Source organism: Onychostoma macrolepis, chromosome 06 (genome assembly GCF_012432095.1).
Source record: "Onychostoma macrolepis isolate SWU-2019 chromosome 06, ASM1243209v1, whole genome shotgun sequence".
Classification (NCBI taxonomy): domain Eukaryota; kingdom Metazoa; phylum Chordata; class Actinopteri; order Cypriniformes; family Cyprinidae; genus Onychostoma; species Onychostoma macrolepis.
This window is the reverse complement of record NC_081160.1, coordinates 8,524,127-8,544,664: the sequence shown is the minus strand read 5'-3', so window position 1 is coordinate 8,544,664 and position 20,538 is coordinate 8,524,127. Positions and strand designations below refer to the sequence as shown.

The 20,538-nt window shown below is 37.3% G+C and overlaps 2 protein-coding genes across 4 annotated transcripts in view; one reads left to right on the top strand and one right to left on the bottom strand.

The window, feature by feature from the left end:
• Window positions 1-6,687, top strand: part of tanc1a (tetratricopeptide repeat, ankyrin repeat and coiled-coil containing 1a) — a 77,004-nt gene extending 70,317 nt beyond the window's left edge. For 2 of the 3 annotated variants that reach the window (XM_058778334.1, XM_058778337.1), the window contains 5 exons: window positions 1,357-1,386; window positions 1,469-1,560; window positions 1,899-2,045; window positions 2,768-2,868; window positions 4,704-6,687. In XM_058778334.1, coding sequence (XP_058634317.1) covers window positions 1,357-1,386; window positions 1,469-1,560; window positions 1,899-2,045; window positions 2,768-2,868; window positions 4,704-5,904 — 1,571 coding nt within the window. In that variant the 3' untranslated portion in view covers window positions 5,905-6,687. The remainder of the gene's footprint in view (window positions 1-1,356; window positions 1,387-1,468; window positions 1,561-1,898; window positions 2,046-2,767; window positions 2,869-4,703) is intronic. The other variant, XM_058778335.1, reaches the window with a different exon arrangement.
• Window positions 6,688-8,093: 1,406 nt separating this feature from the next.
• Window positions 8,094-19,181, bottom strand: wdsub1 (WD repeat, sterile alpha motif and U-box domain containing 1). The gene is made up of 13 exons (XM_058778338.1): window positions 19,098-19,181; window positions 18,358-18,788; window positions 17,151-17,338; window positions 16,157-16,246; window positions 15,978-16,071; window positions 15,490-15,523; window positions 15,329-15,369; window positions 15,134-15,240; window positions 14,301-14,315; window positions 13,961-13,990; window positions 12,349-12,528; window positions 9,113-9,247; window positions 8,094-9,040 (listed from the first exon to the last, which is right to left on the bottom strand). The coding sequence occupies exons 2-13, from the start codon at window positions 18,753-18,755 to the stop codon at window positions 8,889-8,891; spliced, it is 1,464 nt and encodes a 487-aa protein (XP_058634321.1). The 5' UTR covers window positions 18,756-18,788; window positions 19,098-19,181; the 3' UTR covers window positions 8,094-8,888.
• Between the last annotated feature and the right edge of the window lie 1,357 nt (window positions 19,182-20,538).

The window sequence follows — 20,538 nt, the reverse complement described above, 5'->3', positions numbered from 1 at the left end:
AAAATGTCTAATTACATCTGAAACGGAGACAGTCTCTGCCAGTCTGGGGTTGATGATGACAACGACTTTGCCAGACGCATTTTAATGACGTTGTGGTGGGATTTGTCTTGTCTACATACTAGACATGGTTCAGAAAAGCTCCTGTGTGGATTGGGGAAAAATCTCCCACTTTTGTGAGCAAGCTCCATAACCACTGAAAAATGACCCATGTTTTAAATTAGCATTAGCTGATATTTCCAGTTAGCCACTAGAAAGGAGCAATGTAGAGGTTAGCAATTTTTTGCTTGCTCATTTCCCCTTGCTATACAAATAATACTGCAGAACAAGCAAAAAGATCTAGTTTCCATTTTTTTTTTTTTGTCAAACTCTCATCCAAACCATCTCGAGAGGTTTTCTGTTTTAGAAACTCTGCCAATGAGTACTTTTATACTTTAGTTACTGTAGTTGTCCTAAAGTAAGCCTGAGGTGGCACTTCTGCAGTTTTAACATTTATTTCATTATTATAAACAGACAATTCCAGTCCTGGATGCTGACTGGTTGATACAACATTTCAGTTCTAAAATACTTGATATAGTCAGAACTGTTATGCAAACCACCAGTTTGCCTAGTAGCTGTGTAAGTGTTAGCCATAGATTACACGTTATGAATTATATTGTCTAGTGGAAGGATGGCACATGATGGATATGCTTTTTGAAACTGCTTTATATAGTTTTTTTAAAAACTGGTTTTATGTAGTAATTGTTTTATAACTGCACTCGAAGCTGTGCTACTGTATATTGTGAATATAGTCACAGTTTCTCATACCTTATCGCTTAACTTAATTCCTTCGGTATATACACTACTATTAAAAGGTTTGGGGTCAGTAAAATAAAAAACAAATATGTGAATATTTACATTAATGAAAAGTTTCTGAACTAGTCATCAAAGAAATCACTTTTTTCAACAAAATATTAAGCAGCACAACTCTTTTAGTGCCGATAGTAATGAGTAATGCTTCCTGAGAACCAAATCAGCATAATAATTATTTCTGAAGGATCATGTGACACTGAAGACTAAGTATGTAAGTAATGTCTGCTAAAAATTCAACTTTGCCCTCACAGGAATAAATATATTTTAAACGGTTTGCAGTTTGAGTATTGCTGTTTTTACTGTATTTTTAATCAAATAAATTCAGCATAACAGACTTCTTTCAAAAACATTGTACTAACCCCAAATTTTGAATGGTAGTTTATATTTCTTCCAAATTCCAATACACACCTATTCTTCTTGAGTTTTCCTTGCATTTGTTCTTTATGCTTTATTTCTCTTTTTTTCTTTTTCTTTCTTTCTGTTCTGCTGTCACTATCACTGCTAAAGGCTACAGAACATCTCCTTATGAACGATCAGGTACAAGCATTAGGAAAGTCATACTCTGAGTCAGTCTGTGGTATTGACTGTCAGGACTGACGTCTTTCTTTCTCTCTTGAAGGTAACGCTGCCTGGGCCATGGCCACCTCCAAACCCGACATCCTCATCATACTTCTGCAGAGACTCATGGAGGAGGGAAACCTGCTTTATAAGGTCTGTAGATCTAAAAATAGAGTGATTTAAAAAAAAAAAAAAAGTATATATATTATTATTATTATTATTATTATTATTATTTTAATTTTTTTTAATTTTTTTATAATTTAAATGTCTGTGAAGTGTTTAGGCTATTATTTTTTAATAACAAATGCTAGATTTACTTTACATAAACCACAGTTGCATTGATCTAGCCATGGTATTGAAGAGCCATCTATGGTTTTACCTGTAGTTACTGTTCTTGGAAATACCACATTTAAACTATGATCAGTATATTTCAATGAAGGTTCTCTGAGACTTTCTGAAGCTCATGTATTCCTTCTCTCCTTCTTTCTCAGAAAGGGAAGATGAAGGAAGCCGCTCAGAGGTATCAGTATGCACTGAGGAAGTTTCCAAGGGAAGGTTTTGGGGAAGACCTGAAGGCATTCAGGGAGCTCCGGGTTTCCCTGTATCTCAACCTGTCCCGCTGCCGCCGAAAAACCAATGTATGTCAACCAAAGTATATGCATAACTTCAGTGGACAGAGGTTAAAGGCTTTAATAACATCCCTAATAATTGTTGGGTGAAAATACATCTTTATGTGCCTTAACAAACAGAATTAAGTATATTAAATGGCTATAGGCATTTTATATTGATCACATCCACACTCATTTTCTCCTCCAGAATAATTGTAATGGTTTGTCTAGGTTCAGGAGATGAGCCTCACAGGCTGTTCGTAGAAGTGTTTTGAGTGCAATTAGGCAGCAGATTACGTGAATGTGAGTGAGAGATAAAGAGAGAGTCACTATGTGTCCTGCTACGTGTTTCCTAATTACACAGGCAACCTGAAGTTCTAATGGTTATTTTAATAGGATCTGCCACTATTAAACATTTAAAGTGCATCATTAGGACTGACAGTTATGGCTTTTCATTGAAACTCTGACCTCAGACTCAAGGACAGAATTTAAACGAGAGTCTCCTGATTTCAGATTCATGCACCACAGCAGAATGAAGGACTGAGGTAGAATGTGAGCAAGTAAATTCAGCTCCTTGGTATGCACACATCTCTACCAGAATGCAGCAGTGCTGCCGTGAGTGCACTAACCGCTCTCATGGGTCTAGTTAAGACAAAGCGTTAAAACTCGCGTGATTGATATTTTTTTCCCCCGTTCCTTCTTCCTGTCACTCAAATTCTCTCTCTTCTTCCTGTCGTAATTGTTCTTGACAGGATTTTGGCATGGCTGAGGAGTTTGCCACCAAGGCTCTCGAGCTCAAGCCTAAGTCCTATGAGGCATTTTATGCACGTGCCAGAGCCAAAAGGAGCAGCAGGTAAAGAACCTTCATGCTGGCTTGAAACGTCTATTGTTTCTGATAAAAGAGAATTACTTTGATTGTTTGTGCTGTCTCTTCAAAACCAAACGTACGGCGCAACAAAATTCTCCATTTGTGTAGTTCTTTTTAATCAATCAGTTTGACCCAATTGGCAAACCCAGGAGTCACTGGTCTGATTCATGTGCTGAATTTAGACATCTGATTACCAAGTAATCAAACTTGAAATGTGTCATGGACTGCTAATATGTATTTCTGTTTTTTGAACAAAATGTTTTAAAATCATCAGTGGTCCAACCGTAACCTTTATGAAGCTACAAGAATACTTTTGTGCGCAAAAACCCAAAAATAACTGTATTCAACAATTTCTTCTCTTCTATGTCAGTCTTTGACGTGCGTTCACAAGAGTACCATAATACATGCGTGCAATGCTGCTGAATGCCGGCTCCTGCATCAGCAGCATTGCACGCATGCGTTGTCATGAATGCACATCGAAGACTGACACGGAAGAGAAGAAATTGTTGAATAAAGGAATTATTTTAGTTTTCTTTGTGCACAAAAAAATATTCTCATAGCTTCATAACAATGCGGTTGAATGCACTAATGTCACATGGACTATTTTAACAATGTCTTCTTACATTTCTGGGCCTTGAACGTGTCAGTTGCATTCCAGTCTATGCAGGGTTAGAAAGCTCTCAGATTTCATCAAAAATATCATAATTTGTGTTCCGAAGATGAACAAATGTCTTACGGGTTTAGAACGACACGAGGGTGAGTAATTAATGACAGAATTTTCATTTTTGAATAAGCCATGTTTAGATGCATAACACTATATTTTCAATGTATTATAGTAATTTAATTGTATTTACATTATAAAAAGATTTGTAAGTATTTTTGCGCTTTATTATAGTGCCAGGGTTATAACCTATTTGCTATGAAGTGGTATTTTTTATTTTTAAAGTTAATCAATTTACAAATTTTTTTTATATTTTTGCAAACATCCAACACTTACAGCTGTAACATTTTTCTGAAAGCTAAGAGCAACAAATACAGCAGAACAAACTGGAAACCGTCATGCACTTAGTCGCACAGCGGAACAGACTTACACAATTCACTCAAGTACAGCATTACTGCCTTAAATCTGCTTTGTAATGCACAGCAGTCATGCAGATGGTTTATCTGAGCATGTGCTTCGTTGACTAGCACAGTCAATCACACTTTTATACTATTTATAGCTCCAAAAAGTATTAAAACAGCCTACATGACAGAGTGATTCCCATGTTCCCAGGGTCCTACGATTTATATGGCACATAAGGAACTCATGATCCCGAGGCTATACAGTATCTTCTTATCACTCAAATATTGAATTATCACGTAGTTACTACTTCTGTAACAGTTACCGTCTCAATATTAAGTGAATAAAGAGGGCTCTCTCTATGGTGTTCTGTTGAACTTGTATTAAATTGCACTTTTTTTTATCCTTGGTTAGGGTCAGGATGAGTAATGACCATTTAAAAAGTTTACTTGATGTGTGTCAACAGACCATTAAACTAAACTAATGCTCACAGGCCAGTGTATAATTGTCAATCAAATGTGAATGTTAACCAGTTGTTTCAAAGCTGCTGCCTATGAAGAGAGTCTTACATTAGTCATTTATAAGGTTCTGTTGTGGTTCCAGATCCTGTTTATGTAGGCTGCTTCCTGTGTAGGATGTAGACAGTGAGGCAGCTTACTAGGTTCAAAGAGAGAGAGAGCAAATGTCTATACCATCTACTGCATATAGTTTATAATAGTGATTAATTATTTACCAGTTCCTCTGTTTTTCACTCTTTCAGGCAGTTTGCAGCCGCGCTGGCTGATCTTTATGAAGCGTCACGTCTGTGCCCCAGTAACAGAGAGATCAGACGTCTGCTGGCACGTGTGGAGGAAGAGTGCCAACACCTGCAGCGACAGGGTTCTAAACACCCTACCTCTCACAGCAACCCCTCGCACCACGAGGAAGACAACGACGAGGAAGATGACGACGATGACGACGATGATGACCAGGACATTGAGAGTTTGGAGAAAAGCCCAGACAGCCTCAGCATAAACATGTTGCAGGCAGATGAGGAGGAGGAGCGGCGTGATCAAGAATCCTCTAGGCAGGAGAAGAGGAAGGAGAGCTGGCATCAAAGCCGCACCTTGCCTGATTCTCTAGGCCTGGCGATATCGGATGCCCAGTCCGCCGTCTCCCCGGCTGCCCCCGGACGGGCCGCCCACAGGCGTCTTCCGTCCAGACAGGCTCAAAGCATGAAAAACCGAGAGTACAGCAGCTCGCTTCACGCCGAGGGTAGGACGCCCCAGAGTGCCGGGTCCAGCCCCATGCCCGGCCGCCACCGGCCTGCCTCACTGCGAGCAGGGCCCTGCATTGACATTGGCAGTGTTGAGAGGGGGCCGCTCGGTGGTACCAGAGAGGGCAGCACTCAGTTTGGTCATGCAGAGAAGGCTGAAGGCAACGTCGAGCCAAGGGGGGAGTTCTGCAGGAGCAGCAGCGTGAGAGTGTCCAGCTCCTCCAGCGGAAACCTGGCTGAAACCAGCCGCATGCGCAATTCTGTGGCGAGTGCCGACAGCGGCACGAGGCAATCTGAGCATAAGCCACGCCCATTTATGGGCGTAATTGACAAGACTGCACGTTTCCAGCAGCAGCAGCAAGGTCATCATGGCAACTTGGTGTCCGGTTATGGCTGGCAAGGACTTGTGCCAGAAGGGCTCGTAGGTCACAGTGTTGGTGTTGTCATGAACACGCACTCGCAAGGACTGAGCAGTGACCTCCAATACGCTAAAACGAGCGTTTATCAGGAGCCCATCCATAACAGCACACATACACCCGAGTTTCACCCAGACAAGTTTCATCCTGGATCTGGATACAAGGACAGTAACCCCATCCAGCAGCACTACAACGACACCAAACACAAGCAGGCCAGCCTGGCCCGGGACAACCCCATCCTGATCAGCTCCATCAAACCTAAACGCTCCTTTATTGAGTCTAATGTGTAGCTACAAACTCGTACTTTACGTTAAGCAGAAGTTATTTACAGTCTTTAATGTAGAAGCTGCGGTTTTCATCAACAAACCCAATGTTATTTGAGTCATTTTGAAGACAAAGTTTAAAGCATTTTGCGTGTGTGCTCCAGGAAAGCACACAGGAGTAAAAGATTGCCTTGCATTTCTGTTTACAACTACAGCTTCCGAGGTATTTAAGCACATTTTAAATGCGCAACGCTGCATCTGCACATTAAAAGAGAGCTGAGATATGATACAGATGATTTATTAATAATGTATTAAGATACCTGACCTGACTTTAGACTTCAGTAAGGACATAGGACGTCTACCAAGATGAAACACTGTCTCTTACAGTAGGATTGTGGACCGGTCCTGTGTATTCAAAAGCATTTCCTGTTTGAATGGTGGTGAGTCTGTGTGTGTTTGTGTGTGTGTTTGAGGAGAAGCGTGTCGTATTTCTTCATGAACTACTCACTGTTTGGACTAATTTATTTATGGCTTGGTTGTCTGATTAAAACAATATTATATTTTATATATTAGTTATTTTTGCACAGCTATATATTATGAAATACCACTATGATTGTGAGATTGATATGAACTGTATAAAGGAGACCAGGTTTACATGCATGTTTTGGTGAACCATATTCAGGTGTCTATGAGGACATAGATGTTATTTCGTATGTACATTATTTGCAATTAATTTCATGTATAGGGCTGTTACGTATTGTATTTGAATATTTCAGCAACATATACAATAAACCACAGTTTAAGACTTCCGTTATTTAGTTATTAGTTTATTACATTTCTCTGTCTTATTTTTATAAAGTCATAAAGTGAACTTAGGGCACAACTATACAAAAACTATACTGTACTATAATGAGAGCCAGTCCTTAACGTTTAATGGTAGCATTAATCATAAAGATTTAAAGGGATAGTAAATTAATCAAAGATTTAAAGGGATAGTTCAGCCCAAATGGAAATTACCCCATGATTTACTCATTCTCAAGCCACCCTAGGTTGACTTTCTTCTTTCAGACAAATACAATCAGAGTTATATTATAAATACTGTTCGGAGTTTATATATATATACTCTTTCCGGTTCCTGTCTGCCGTGCTGCTGAGTGGTTTGCAATTTGTAGCTTTGTGTAGCTTCGTTTTTCTGTTGGAATCTCAATCTTATCATCACACTGTTGTTTAAAGTGATAAATTAATTCCCACAATATTTCTGATATTAAGCTCCAGTGAAAAGTGACCAACATGGAAGCGCAGAGGAGAGCGCAAAACAAAACATCGTCAACCCCCATTCACTTCCTCTATAAAACTTGGAGAAGCTTGGACATTTTTTGATAAATCTCTGATTGCATTCTGAAAGAAGAAAGTCACACACCTAGGATGGCTTGAGGGTGAGTAAATCATGGGGTAATTTTCATTTTTGGGTGAATTATCCCTTTAAGTATACGTCATAGAGAATCCTCACGCTCATTGGCTGCCACCTCCGTAAGCTAGTAGCATCGTTTGGTGATAAGAGCGAAAATTAGACAATGGAACACGCTTATTATCGTTATTAGGTTTTTCCAGAATGTACAGCAGAAGAGTATGGAAGACGGAAAAACCAACAAATACAAAAATACAGCCATACACAAGGTGGAAAGATTTGATGATGGAGAACAATCTGAGTAAGTTAGTGATGCCCAAGTTGCTTCTGCTTTCTTGGACAGGTAAGGGAAAGAATTATAGTGCAGCCCACTCTCTAAAACGCACTAGTATCAGTGTAATTTACATAAAATTCAGAGACTATAATGCAAATTCATGTCGATAGATGGCAATGCAGTGTTTAAAACCTTTGTGGTATCGGTATAGGTTATTTAAAGTATATGAAGAAAAGAAATGCAAATGCTAACTAAAGAACTATTGAATGCACCTTTACTTAGTTCTTAATGTATTATGTGGTTGCTTAGATATCGTGTGTACTTGTTACAACAGATGGTCGCCTAGTGGTTTGCCAAATGCCTATCCCAAAGTCTCAGATTTTTTTTCATTTCTAAATCTGATTACTTGACGCTCTTCTTCAGTAAAATGCATGATTTATCATACATTTGCAGAATTGTTACATTTCATACAACTTGTGAATGCATCACCATCAGTTGATATTAAAATGAATCACACAAGCCAAAAGTCAGCTGTACAAGCAGGTTGATTTTATTTCTGCATGGCTTTCAGTCTCACAGCAGGTTTATCCAAGCATGAACCACCCACCAGCTCATGTAGATAAAGGTCCAGATTGTCATCAGTGCAGTCATATACATACACTACACAGTGAAGCTTTAAATTCAGTCACTGAACTGGCTACAATGATCATCCACTAATAAACGTATACCTGATTTTAAGCATGTAAACAACTTCATATGAGCAACATCATTTGACACGCATAACCCCTTTAAATGATTAATAGCTCATCCTAAAAATCATTTCATGAAATAAGACAATCACTTGTGGAATTTCACCTATATTCAGACCTGTGAGTCACGATATGAGAGAGAGAGAACAGCTGCAGAAAGAATCATAATTATGTGCTAGAAACAGTATAATTATGCCAGTAAACTGTCCGCTATAGAGCAGAAAGGGGATGATAAACATTTATTATGATGTTTAAGGCCACTCAACACTCTGCTGTGTTATACTGGAGAAGCATTTAGTAGTTTTAGCCTGATTGTGGACCACTTGCTATTGAAGGCTTCCTGTGCCATAACTACCGTCACTTTGCGGATGGAGGATCACATCTAATGGAACACCTCTCTCACTCTCAGGATTAAGGCTGAACTTGAAATCAAGTCAAGAGCTGAGACATCACTTAGTTAAAAGCGAAAGCGCTGAAATGTCTAAATGAGCTAATGTCTAAAGCCAGTCTGATCTCAAATCAGTGCCATGGTGATCCAGTTCTAGAGAGACTTCTGTTCTGGGCTCATTAGTATCTGAAATCACTGACAAGTGGTCCATCGTAAAATTGCCATTTTGAGTGTACGGTTGGGTGTCAGAAGAGTGGTCTGCAGGGGCAGGTTGGTCATAGGACTGGTGCGGCTCTTCGTGTTGATCCAGCTCTCAATGGCCTCCCGTTCATACGAGTAGCCGTCTGCAGGTGGAAAATGTTTCAACTCAAAACAAAATCCCCAGTCAACAGGTAAACAGTCTCTCAGACACTCACCGGCAGCGATCACTGGGTCCTTCATGATTTCACGCGTGATTGGACAGAGGTACTCGTCGGGAGTCCCGTTAGAGACAGGTGCCATTTTTAACTCCTCAATCTTCTTCATGACTTTACTCCGAAGGCCCAGAGACTCTGAGAGAGCACAAGAACACTTCAGCACCACCCAATCACAGAAAAGTGGGACCCTCGAGTACAGGTATCAATACATATGTGCTAACAGAACAGCGGTGGTTTGGCCTCCAATTTCAGGAGTGTCCAACTCTTTCTGTAAATGCTGGGCAGAAACGTGATGGGTAACAGTAAAATAAAGGCCAAGAGCAAGTGTCCAGCCAAGCACCATGCAAATCAACTTGAATGGACATAACTGGTGAAAATAGACTTATTAAAAGTGAACAACTATACCATTACAGAATGGTATTCCATCACATATGAATCAAATTTAACATCAAAATGATGTATAATTAAATGCCGATCTGTGTTCAACAAACACTTAAATTTAACAGCTCAACATCCAGCTTTTTGTCTGTGACAGTTATTACATTTTTGGTGTTCGCTGTAGATTTATTAAATAAGACTCAAAGTGGGACTTTGAAAATGTTGGTAGAAAATGCATATGAAATTTTAATAGTAAATGTAACAATTATAACTCTCAAATAAAGCTACATGAAATATGCATTTTACACTGAGTTCAATAAAACCAAATAGCAGGAAATATTAGGTGTAGCAAATAGTGAGGCTGACACTGATGCAGCATTTATTTCTTGCACAGAAAATTAAACATTTCTATAATATAAAAGCATTTATAATTATAATTAAAATATAATAATTAAATGTAAAGATTCATTAGTCCCTGTTACTATTTGTGTGAACTATTTACTTGACAGTGCTTCACTTGTTGGTGATAGTTAAAATCCACCATGCAGAGACTCAGAATGACTTTACTTCTGTCAAACATATAAGTACTTATAAATTACTAATTATCTGTAAACCAGTAAATTACCTATTTACTGTGTGCTCAGCTACAGTTATTTTGTGTGCATGCACAAGACCTTCCATAGGACTAAATAAACTCAGAGAGTGGACTTTGCCTTCTCATTATTGCAGCCCACCACATGCCACTGCTTTATCTGCATCTGACTGCACTGAGAAAAGCAGAAACAATGGCCTGATGTCACAGTGGGCAGCAGAGAAATCAAATGAAGTAAAGTCTGTTCAAATGTCATGCTAAATGAAATGGGGTGATTTTACTGTCATGGTGAATTGGACAGGGATTTTATTTTCAGAAGTGCACATTTAGGACTGGATTTCTTATGTAAATAGCTGCTGGTTTTAGGACTAAAGCGGAAATAATCAGCTTTAATGCACACAAACTCTTCGCTGGATGCCACACAGGCAAGTGCTTTACATAACTCAACAAATCCCATGTTCTCTAGGATTACGCATTATGTTGGACAATTTTTCCATGATTTTTCCCCCCAAAAAAACTAACTCAATCAAGACTTCCTGTTAGGTAATGTATAAAAGACATGGGAAAATCAATGTTACTTTTATATAACTCCTCATGACATGACAACATCAGCTGAGGTAACATTTAGAGGTTAAGGTCATTCCTACACTATTATGATGTGATTTCTACCAAGTCCAGCACTAAATTTTATATACGTGTGTGTGTGTTATATACATATACACAGACAGACACACATACAGGTGCATCTCAAAAAATTTGAATATTGTGAAAAAGGTCTTTTTTTGGTAACTTATTTCAAAAAGTGAAACTTTCATATATTCTAGATTCATTACATGTAAAGTAAAACATTTCAAAAGTTTTTTGTTTTAATTTTGATGATTAAAGCTTACAGCTCAAAAATCCAGTTTCTCAAAATATTAGAATATTTACATTTGAGATTCATTAAATGACCATCCCTACAGTATAAATGCTGACTTGGCAATGGTCCAGAAGACAATCATGGACACCTTCCACAAAGAGGGTAAGTCATAGAAGGTCATTGCTGAAAGGGATGGCTGTTCACAGAGTGCTGTATCAAAGCATATTAAATGCAAAGTTGACTGGAAGGAAGAAATTAAGTAGGAAAAGGTGCACAAGCAACAGGGAGAATACTGTCAAGCAAAGCCGATTCAAACACTTATGAGAGCTTCACAAGGAGTGGACTGAAGCTGGAGTCAGTGCATCAAGAGTCACCACGCTCAGACGTCTTCAGGAAAAGGGCTTCCAAGCCATTTCTGAAACAGAAACAACGTCAGAAGCATCTTGCCTGGGCTAAAGAGAAAAAGAACTGGACTGTTGCTCAGTGGTCCAAAGTCCTCTTTTCAGATAAAAGTAAATTTTGCATTTCATTTGGAAATCAAGGTCTGGAGGAAGACTGGAGAGGCACAGGATCCAAGCTGCTCGAAGTCCAGTGTGAAGTTTCCGAAGTCAGTGATGATTTGGGGTGTCGTAACGTCTGCTGGTGTTGGTCCATTGTGTTTTATTAAGTCCAAAGTCAATGCAGCTGTCTACCAGGAGATTTTGGAGCACTTTATGCTTCCATTTGCTTTATGGAGATGCTGATTTCCTTTTCCAGCAGGACCTTAGCACCTGCCCACAGTGCCAAAACCACTTCCAAGTGGTTTACTGGCCAGCCAACATGCCTGACCTGAACCCCATATGGAATCTATGGGATATTTTCAAGAGAAAGATGAGAAACAGTCGATCCAACAATACAGATGAGCTTCCATGCCACACCTCACTGATGCTGGAATTTGTGCTTAAGGAGCCCCGAGCAAGTATTGAGCACATAAATGAACATACTATAAAGAACTTGAACTTTTCTGTTTGGCAATATTTTGAGGAATTGGATTTTTGATTTTCATGAGCTGTAAGCTCTAATCATCAAAATTAAAACATGGAAACTCATATATATATATATATATATATATATATATATATATATATATATATATATATATATATATATATATGAGAATATAAAGTTTCACTTTTTGAAAAAGTGACCAAAAAAAAATTTTTTTTTTTTTTTTTTTTTTTTTTTAACATGCACCTGTATATGTAGACATAGATATGGGTAGATATAGATGTATACAAACATAGACACACTCCTTTGTAATATACACAGAGAGAGACACGTAATTTATATGTAGAGTACATCCAGAGTCTACAGCATGTTCATCTACAGATGAATACAGATCTGGAGTAATGTGTGCTGTAATTTTACCGATGTGCAGCTCAGAGCTGAGGGTTTCCTTGGTGAGAGAGAGCAGCTCCTCTCCATCGATGTTATTGGATTTAAACACGTCAATCACAGCCTCTAGCCCGTCCTCACGTAACCATGCCAACACATCCTCCTCAGACCACTCGCTCACCATCAGTCTGGAGTGTCCACTCGACTTCCTGCCTGACAGACAGCAACAAGACATATGTTACATGGATATGATCATTGACATGCACTTTTCCCCCCATCTATTAATTTAGTCAAAAATACTTTAATAAATTGTAATAAGAGTTGAAGCAATAGCCTTTGACATATAATGCAGCTGCGTCTCAGGCAAGCAGAGTCTCTCTCTCTCTCTCCTGTTGTTTCCTGTCTCATCTAGACTGTCCTCTCTAACAAAGGCATAAAAGGCCAAAAAATATAACTTAAAAATGCAATTCATACATATAATGATGGGAATACACCTATTCTGTGATGAACATGTTCTTATTTTCTGAACTAAAATTAATTTTGATTTTTTTTGGGATGTTTGGGAGATTATTGTCCTGATGATTTAATGAGAAAAAAAATTATATATCTTAAAAGGAAAATTGTATTAAATCATTAAGCACAAGGTTTTATATTTTTTTCCCACCAAATCAAAAACATGTGATCGCAAATGACAGAGAGGACCCCTCGTGATTGTGTGCAAATATCTTAAAATATCAGATAATGCTACCTTTTCATCTTTTGACAGTCCCGATAAATCTTTGAATTATATGAATAATAAATAATTCATGACATTTGCAATAAAATAAAAAACAGATTACTGAAAAATTGCTGTAGGAAAATTTATTACATTTTACTTGTTATTTGACATTTTTAGAGTAACTATATTAAAAATTTACTTGGAAATTGTACTAAAGCTTTTCCATTTGAAAAACAAAAAGACCAATTTGAAGAAAAAAAAAAAGTTCCTTAACATCTCATGTGAAATGTATCAGCAAAACTAATATGAATTAATTTGAAGACAAAGAGTGAATACTTAATGAGACTGCAGGTCAACACTTCTCACACTGCATCTAATGCATAAATCATGAGGTGAAATGTTCTACAGCATGTATCCGCTCAGGATGCAGTCAGATCATTTGCAGTACTTTGACTTCCTCGTGTGTGAGAGCTGTTATTTTGCTATTCATAATGCAGATCTCATCAGCTTTCCTCCACACACATGCAGTTAAACCAGTCAGAGTATGTAAAGCCCACTAGAGCTCACAGAGTGCACTGTGTTTGGACTGAAGGCTGCAGCTGTGATCCATCACCCTAGAGAAACTTCTGAAGGCCGTGAGAAGAATACATCACATTCTTCTTCTTTGTGTATTCGGTTAGATAATACACCTCTCCTGTGTTAACGGTGAGTAATTACTGAACATGGTCAGCAGTATTACAAGCGGATAACAATAGCACGTGATTTACTTAACAAAACGGCCCCCAGAAGTTTTATTTAAAGCTACTATTCAAGGTATGTATTTTTTATCAGTACATATGCTCCCTGTGGATCAAATCCATGACCTTGGTGTTGTTGTGTAATGCTTTACCCACTACCAGTGTACTGCATGGTCTGGACTTCTCTTACCTCCACTGCTTGACACCGAAGCAGCTTCATCTGAAAAGAGAAAGACAGGAACAAGCATAACTGAACATGAATTCAGTTTTCAGGTTACAAGCAGACATCATAGTTAGGTTATGGTTTGTTTATATATATTATACTATTTGTATCTCTTGAGCTCCGCAACAGCAGTAAACACAAGCTTGAGCAGTGTAACAGAACAATGCAAACACTGCTCAGTTTGTATTTTTGTTGTCAAGTGTTTGTTTGTTGAGTGTTTATTTTTTGTGCCCTGAGCGCCATTTTTTGCATACTGTTTGTTAGTTACAGCCCAAACAAATGATAAAAACTTGTAATATACACTCACCAGGAATAGATTTGCCTTCGGTTTCAGCAATCAAACAGGAGAAAATGACAAAAGAAGAAAAACAAACAATCATTTTGTTGAACAAACAATCATTATTATCGTTCTTAGAGCAAATAAAACAGAAAAAGAATTTTCCAAAGCAAATAGGAATTTGCACTTCCTGTGTGTGTGTGTGTGTGTGTGTGAGTCATTCCTTCTCTACAGTACAGTTTTATAACCCTCATCATATATGATTTAATATACCGTGTAAAATATTAAACTCACTTTTTTTTTAAAGATCATTAAAGGGAGTCCACCCCAAAATGAAGATTCTCATCATTTACTAATGAGAACATAAATTATGTGGAATTTTGTTCAGAGCAGATGTTGCCGTTTTTGCCACATCCCTTTTAACATAATACACTGGCAATTTATTAAGAAGTATTCCAGGTTTGTCTTTATTTTATTCCATTTTTCATATTTTAATAGGTAATGATTTTATAAGTTTCCTCTTTGTCCTCAATTTTATTTAGCAGCCCGTTAGTCTTCTGACAATGTCCCTTTAACAAAAGACAGGTCCTTAATATGACATCATCCTCCAGGAACTGAGAATTAGCAACATTCCCTTCTGTTTCATATAATTATAGAAATCTAGACAATTTTGTAAACTACGAAAATTACGTTGACACCCTTATGTGCCTGAGCTTGACCAGAGCATACTAAAAAACAAATGAGTTGCCCTTTTATAGAAACATTTTTGAGAGGGTTACAGAGTTTAAAAGGTATTGTATAGCAGGAATGACTCATATTCATTGGAAATGTTACTTTGTAATGCAGTTTGAATAGGAACCCACCCTGAGCACCGCTGCCGTCCTCTACCATCCAGATATTGACAGTTTTGTCCATGGAGCCGGTGGCGATGAGAGGGGCCGTGGGGGAAAAGGCACAGGCCGTCACATACCTGCCCAACAGGAAGAGACCAGTGAATAGTGTTCAACGACTAACACTGAGAGTTCAGACCTCATGAGAAATCATGACCCACAACTCACCTGTCATGCTGGTTAAGCGTGTAGAGTAAGACACCTTCGTTCTGCAAAGAACAACTAATTATTATAAATGCAAACGTTATGCTAATGACATCCAAGCTGTCAATCATCTATGATTTTTATTGGTTAGACCGAAATATATGATGAATATGAATGAGACTCACAGCTTGATACACAGTCACGGTCTTATCCACCGATCTGTGGGAAAAGAGAGAGTGACATTTAAAAAGCATGAGTCAGACCAGCCTCTATGGCCTTTATGTGCAGTAAAACTGAGCCTATCTGTCTACTGACACACTGAGGATGAAGAATCAGTTTCAGCAGAGATTATTAGCGAACCAGCTCTCATCGATCACTGATTACACATCTCCACCCAGTGGACAACAATGGCACTGCAAGGAATGGATCAAAATACATTTACATATATTTACATTTACGCATTTGGCAGAGGCTTTTATCCAAAGCAGCTTGTAGATTTTATTCAATTTATACATTCCCATGTAGTCGAACCCATGATCTTCGCATTTTTAGTGCCATTAAGACCAAAGTAAGGCTAGATCATGTTAACTTAACTTAAAGTTTGTCATTTTGGATGTTGATAAATTACTTTTTGAATTAAAGAATTATGCAGGTATGTGTGTGCATTACTGACCCTGACACCAACATCTGTCCATCAGCTGAGTAAGCACAGGACAGAACTGGAGCAGACTGACCCATCAGAGTGTGAGCGAGCTGCATCTTAATGCCTGTGGATCAACAAACACCATTAATCACAAACACACTCGCTAAACATACAGAAGACACAGGTGGACAGGTATCAGATGGAGCTACCTGCAGCACACAAAAGAGAAACAATCCATATCTTCACCAGACTGTCCTGTCCACATGAGGCCAGCCGAAACTGAGCACAGCCATTGGTGCCTGTGAAAGAGAGACCAAGAGAGTTAATAGTTTACTTTTGTTCATTTAACAAGAGATTCATCCTAAGAAGACATTGGAATAAATGTTACAAAATCTATCTGGAAACTGTTTTGCAGGTTGCCAAAGCTACTACATCATAATTTGTAGTCAAGCTACACTTTTGAAGTAGCTACTAATCTTAGTAGGATTTTGATTGATTGATGTTTTTAAAATAAGTTTCTTATGCTCAGCAAGGCTTTTTTAATTAGATCAAAAATACAGTAAAAACTGTAATATTGTGAAATGTTATTACAATTTTGAATTATTGTTTTCTATTTTAATATATTTTAAAATGTCATTTATTCATGTGATTGCTGCTTAATATTTTTGTGGAAAACGGTGATCATTTTTTCAGGATTAATTAATTCAAAAGAAAAACATCTATTTGAAATAGTAATCTTTGTAACATTATAAATGTCTTCACTGTCACTTTTGGTCAATTCAATGTGCCCTTGTTAATTAAAATTATTCATAAAAAAAAAAATTAAAACACTGATGCCAAACTTTTTGATATTTACACATTTGTGACTATATCTTGTATACAATATGTATAAACATTACATTATATTTATTTTTACATGATCTAAATTACATTTATCTAAATTAGGGTGACAGCATTAAACCAAATATAAATTTACAATTTATAATACACTAAACTAAAAACATGATAATTAATATTGTTCAGTCAAAAACAAATGATGAACAACTAAAATAAAGCCATTTTTGATCAGTGAATCTAAAATGCATCTGACTTTACATGACTTTACATTAAGGAGAGTTCGTCTAAATATTACTTAAATTTAATCGGATAGAGCAAGGTAGTGTTTTGTAACTTGTCGGAATAATTGAAATCCAGGAATCATACCTTTCAGTATCTGGGGAGCAAACTGACAGCAGGAGACCCCGAGGTCATGGGCGTTCTTCTCCGCATGGAGATGGTTCATATTCAGGTCCCACAGCCGCAGGTCACCATATGTGGAGCCGGTGATGAACAGCTGACCGCAGGGAGTGAAAGAGCAGGCCACTATACTGGTGTCAGTCACTGCGCCCGTCCTAAACATCACCATACACAAGTGTCAATCAAACAGTTTGATCTGGTGCAGTGCAAAATAAATCTGACTTAAATCTAACACTATCATACAAAAAGAATGGCTTGATTCATTATTCAACATCATCATTTTCAACAACATTTAACGGCCCAAACCTGAACCAGAAATTAGAAAAAGAAAAGAAAAGAAAGAAAGCAAGGAATATATTACTTGATGAAACAATAATTATTAACATGTTAATTACCAATTATTTTTTTATTAAATTCCACTCTGATTGTATTTTTTATATTATTTTCCCCTTCATTTATTTATTTTCTGTATTTAGATTCATTTATTTAAGTTTTTATTTATTTTACTTTATTTATTCCCACGTGCATTTATTTCCATATTTCAATACTGCCACATTTATAAATAATACTGAACTAACAAATATTGATTTGACTACACTGACATTATTGGAAGAAAAAAAAACTTGAATTGAGCTGGATTATCAGTGTTGGGCAAGTTACATTATGTATGTTATATGTAATACATTATACTAGTTACTGTAACTGAAATTAATTAGTTACATTACAATATAACAGTCTCTGAATTGTAATGTTACACAACTTTTGCCTTACTTTGAGTTACTTTCACCAAAATAACCACAGAAGTACTTTTGTAATGCGTCACTCCCAACACTGCTGTAGAATCGCTTGATAGCTGAATCAAATTTTTTAATAATTGACAAATTTTGCAACATCAACACTGTTACTGAACTGAACTAAATCAACATTAAACTGACTTGAGCTGAATAATGACACTATTGTTTCATTTTAAAGAGCTGCTTTAGAGCAGAACTTGAATTTGAGTTTGCATCATTGATTTTCCTGTCTAATTATTATGAAGTTGTTTTGAAACATTATACAAGCACTATAAATGTTGACCTGACTTGACATTTATTTATTTCAACATTTTTATTTACTTAATCGAGTGGTGCACTCCGCATTGAATATGTAGATCAGTAATGAAAAGCTGATGTACCTGCGCAGGGTCCTGGAGGTAAAGTCCCACAGTGCGATGGTCCCATCGGAGCCTCCAGACACCAGGTAAGATGAGTCTGGAGAGAAGGCGCACACCCTCACCGGACTCCGGCCCGGATGCTCCAGGACGGCCTCGATCTCTCCGGTGTCCATCGACCACACCACGGTGGTGGCATCGGTGGAGCAGGAGGCCAGGTACTGACCGCAGGCGCTGAAGCAGCAGCAGTGCACCCCGTAGCCGTGTCCGGACAGCGGGGAGAAGGGCAGCTCGCTGAAGTCTCGTGTGGAGTAAACGCAGACGCTCTTATCGGCGGAGCAGGTGGCCAGCAGAGCGCCGGAGAACGCGCAGCAGTTCACATCGTCTCGATGACTTTGTAAGGTGCAAATCAGAGACACCATGTTTGTGTTTATGTCTTGTTGTCTGACTGGTCCCTTTAAATACACAGGAAGAGGAAGTGTCTTACATAACGGACAAAACAATAGAATTCACGATTAGTTTGTCTAGAGCTAAAAGCTGGAGTTTTGACACATTATTCAAAACAAACCACTTGATATTACAAACGTGCTTCGCAAGTTGCTTAAACTGACGAAAAACGTGTTGTAATACCTTTGGTCACTCCTAGACAACATTATGAAATTATCCAGTACCATGTTTAATAATCTAGTATTACATTTCAATATATTTTATGTATTTTCTATTGTTTATGTCAAATGTAAGCGGTATTCGAAGACGTGACGTACCTTTCGCGATTACTTCCTGGTTCTGTCACGTGACTTCCAGTTTGTCCACGTGGTTTTTGTTTACTGCGCTGTATTTGTTTTGTCACTTTATCAGACTGCCATAAATGTGTGTATTTGCTTATATATTATGTGCAGCCATATTCATTTGTATGTACAAATTAACATTTTAATTAAACAATTATGGATTCAATCACATTTCTTAAGATGTTACCTAGATTTAAAGTCTTTCTTGCTGAGATTTTGCTTATTGTTAAATCTCTTAAACTCATTGATAACAATAAGAATAACAAGTTTCTTAAGGCTTATGATGACATTTTCCTTACTGGTTTATATATATATATGTATATGTGTGTGTGTGTGTGTGTGTGTGTGTGTGTGTATGTATATATATATATATATATATATATATACATACAGAGCTGGGTAGTAACTGATTACATGTAATCTGGATTACGTAATCAGATTCCAAAAATTAAGTACTTATAATTAGAGTAAGTTACATTTAAAATACTCCTAATCAGACTACAGTTACTTTTGTATTGATTGCATGATTACATATTATTCACACAATAGCAATAGATTATTCATCATTTATTGATTCTATCTAATTCCTCTTTTTTGTCTTTTAAATTTTCCTTTCTAAAATAGTCTACACTGTAAAAAAAAATTAAACGTAAAAAAAACAGTGAAATGCTTGGCAGCACAGGGTGCCAAACGTTTACCATTAATGGAAATAATGGTTAAAGAACATTTTAAAAAAAAAAAAAAAAGACTGGCAGAAGCAGCTGCCAAACAAAAACTGTAAAATTAAGGTACAACATCCTATTTTTTCTTAAATGTTTTTTTTTTTTAACTGTTAACTGTTAACTGTTTTTTTTTTTTTTTTTACTGCAACAGCTATTGCCTGGATTATCATTGTGAAACATTCTCTGTGAAACTTTTTTTTTTTTGCAGTTAACCATCAGCACACATGCAAAAACTAATAACTATCACTGCATCAGCAACTTCACAGTTACTGCCTTTAAATAAATCATAAATCAACATGCAGCATAACATCAATGTTTCTTGGTCTTCTCCTGGACTGAAGCATACACTCTACTCTTCAGTGGTGACCCACAAAACACAGACAACAGAAACCCTTTAAATCCCAACAGAACATTAAACACTAACAGATCTCTCTAGATCTCAGCATCTTCACTTATTACAAACCAGTCTGACTTTATTTCTTTCATACAAAACTTCATATTGAAAATTAACAGAGGTTTGAAGTTTGAAGTCACCATTGTGGAGATAAGTGTTTGCTTTAGTTGGGCTTCTGACCCTTGACTTTTTAGCAATAATTTTTCTCTGGCTGCTGTAACTGTGTGCTTCGAAAGCACGTTTGTTATAGCAAAACCTGCAAGAAAAATTCTGATCAGATAGAATTGTTTACGTACTGATG

Bases quoted from the DNA above. Each gene is read 5' to 3' on its own strand.
- wdsub1 (XM_058778338.1), bottom strand. From the start codon at position 18,755: ATGGTGTCTCTGATTTGCACCTTACAAAGTCATCGAGACGATGTGAAC. The intron at 17,339-18,357 runs GTACATCAGCTT...GGTGATGTTTAG, and splicing joins ACCTCCAGGACCCTGCGCAG to GACGGGCGCAGTGACTGACA. The intron at 15,370-15,489 runs GTGAGTCTCATT...TGTTCTTTGCAG, and splicing joins CCGTGACTGTGTATCAAGCT to AACGAAGGTGTCTTACTCTA.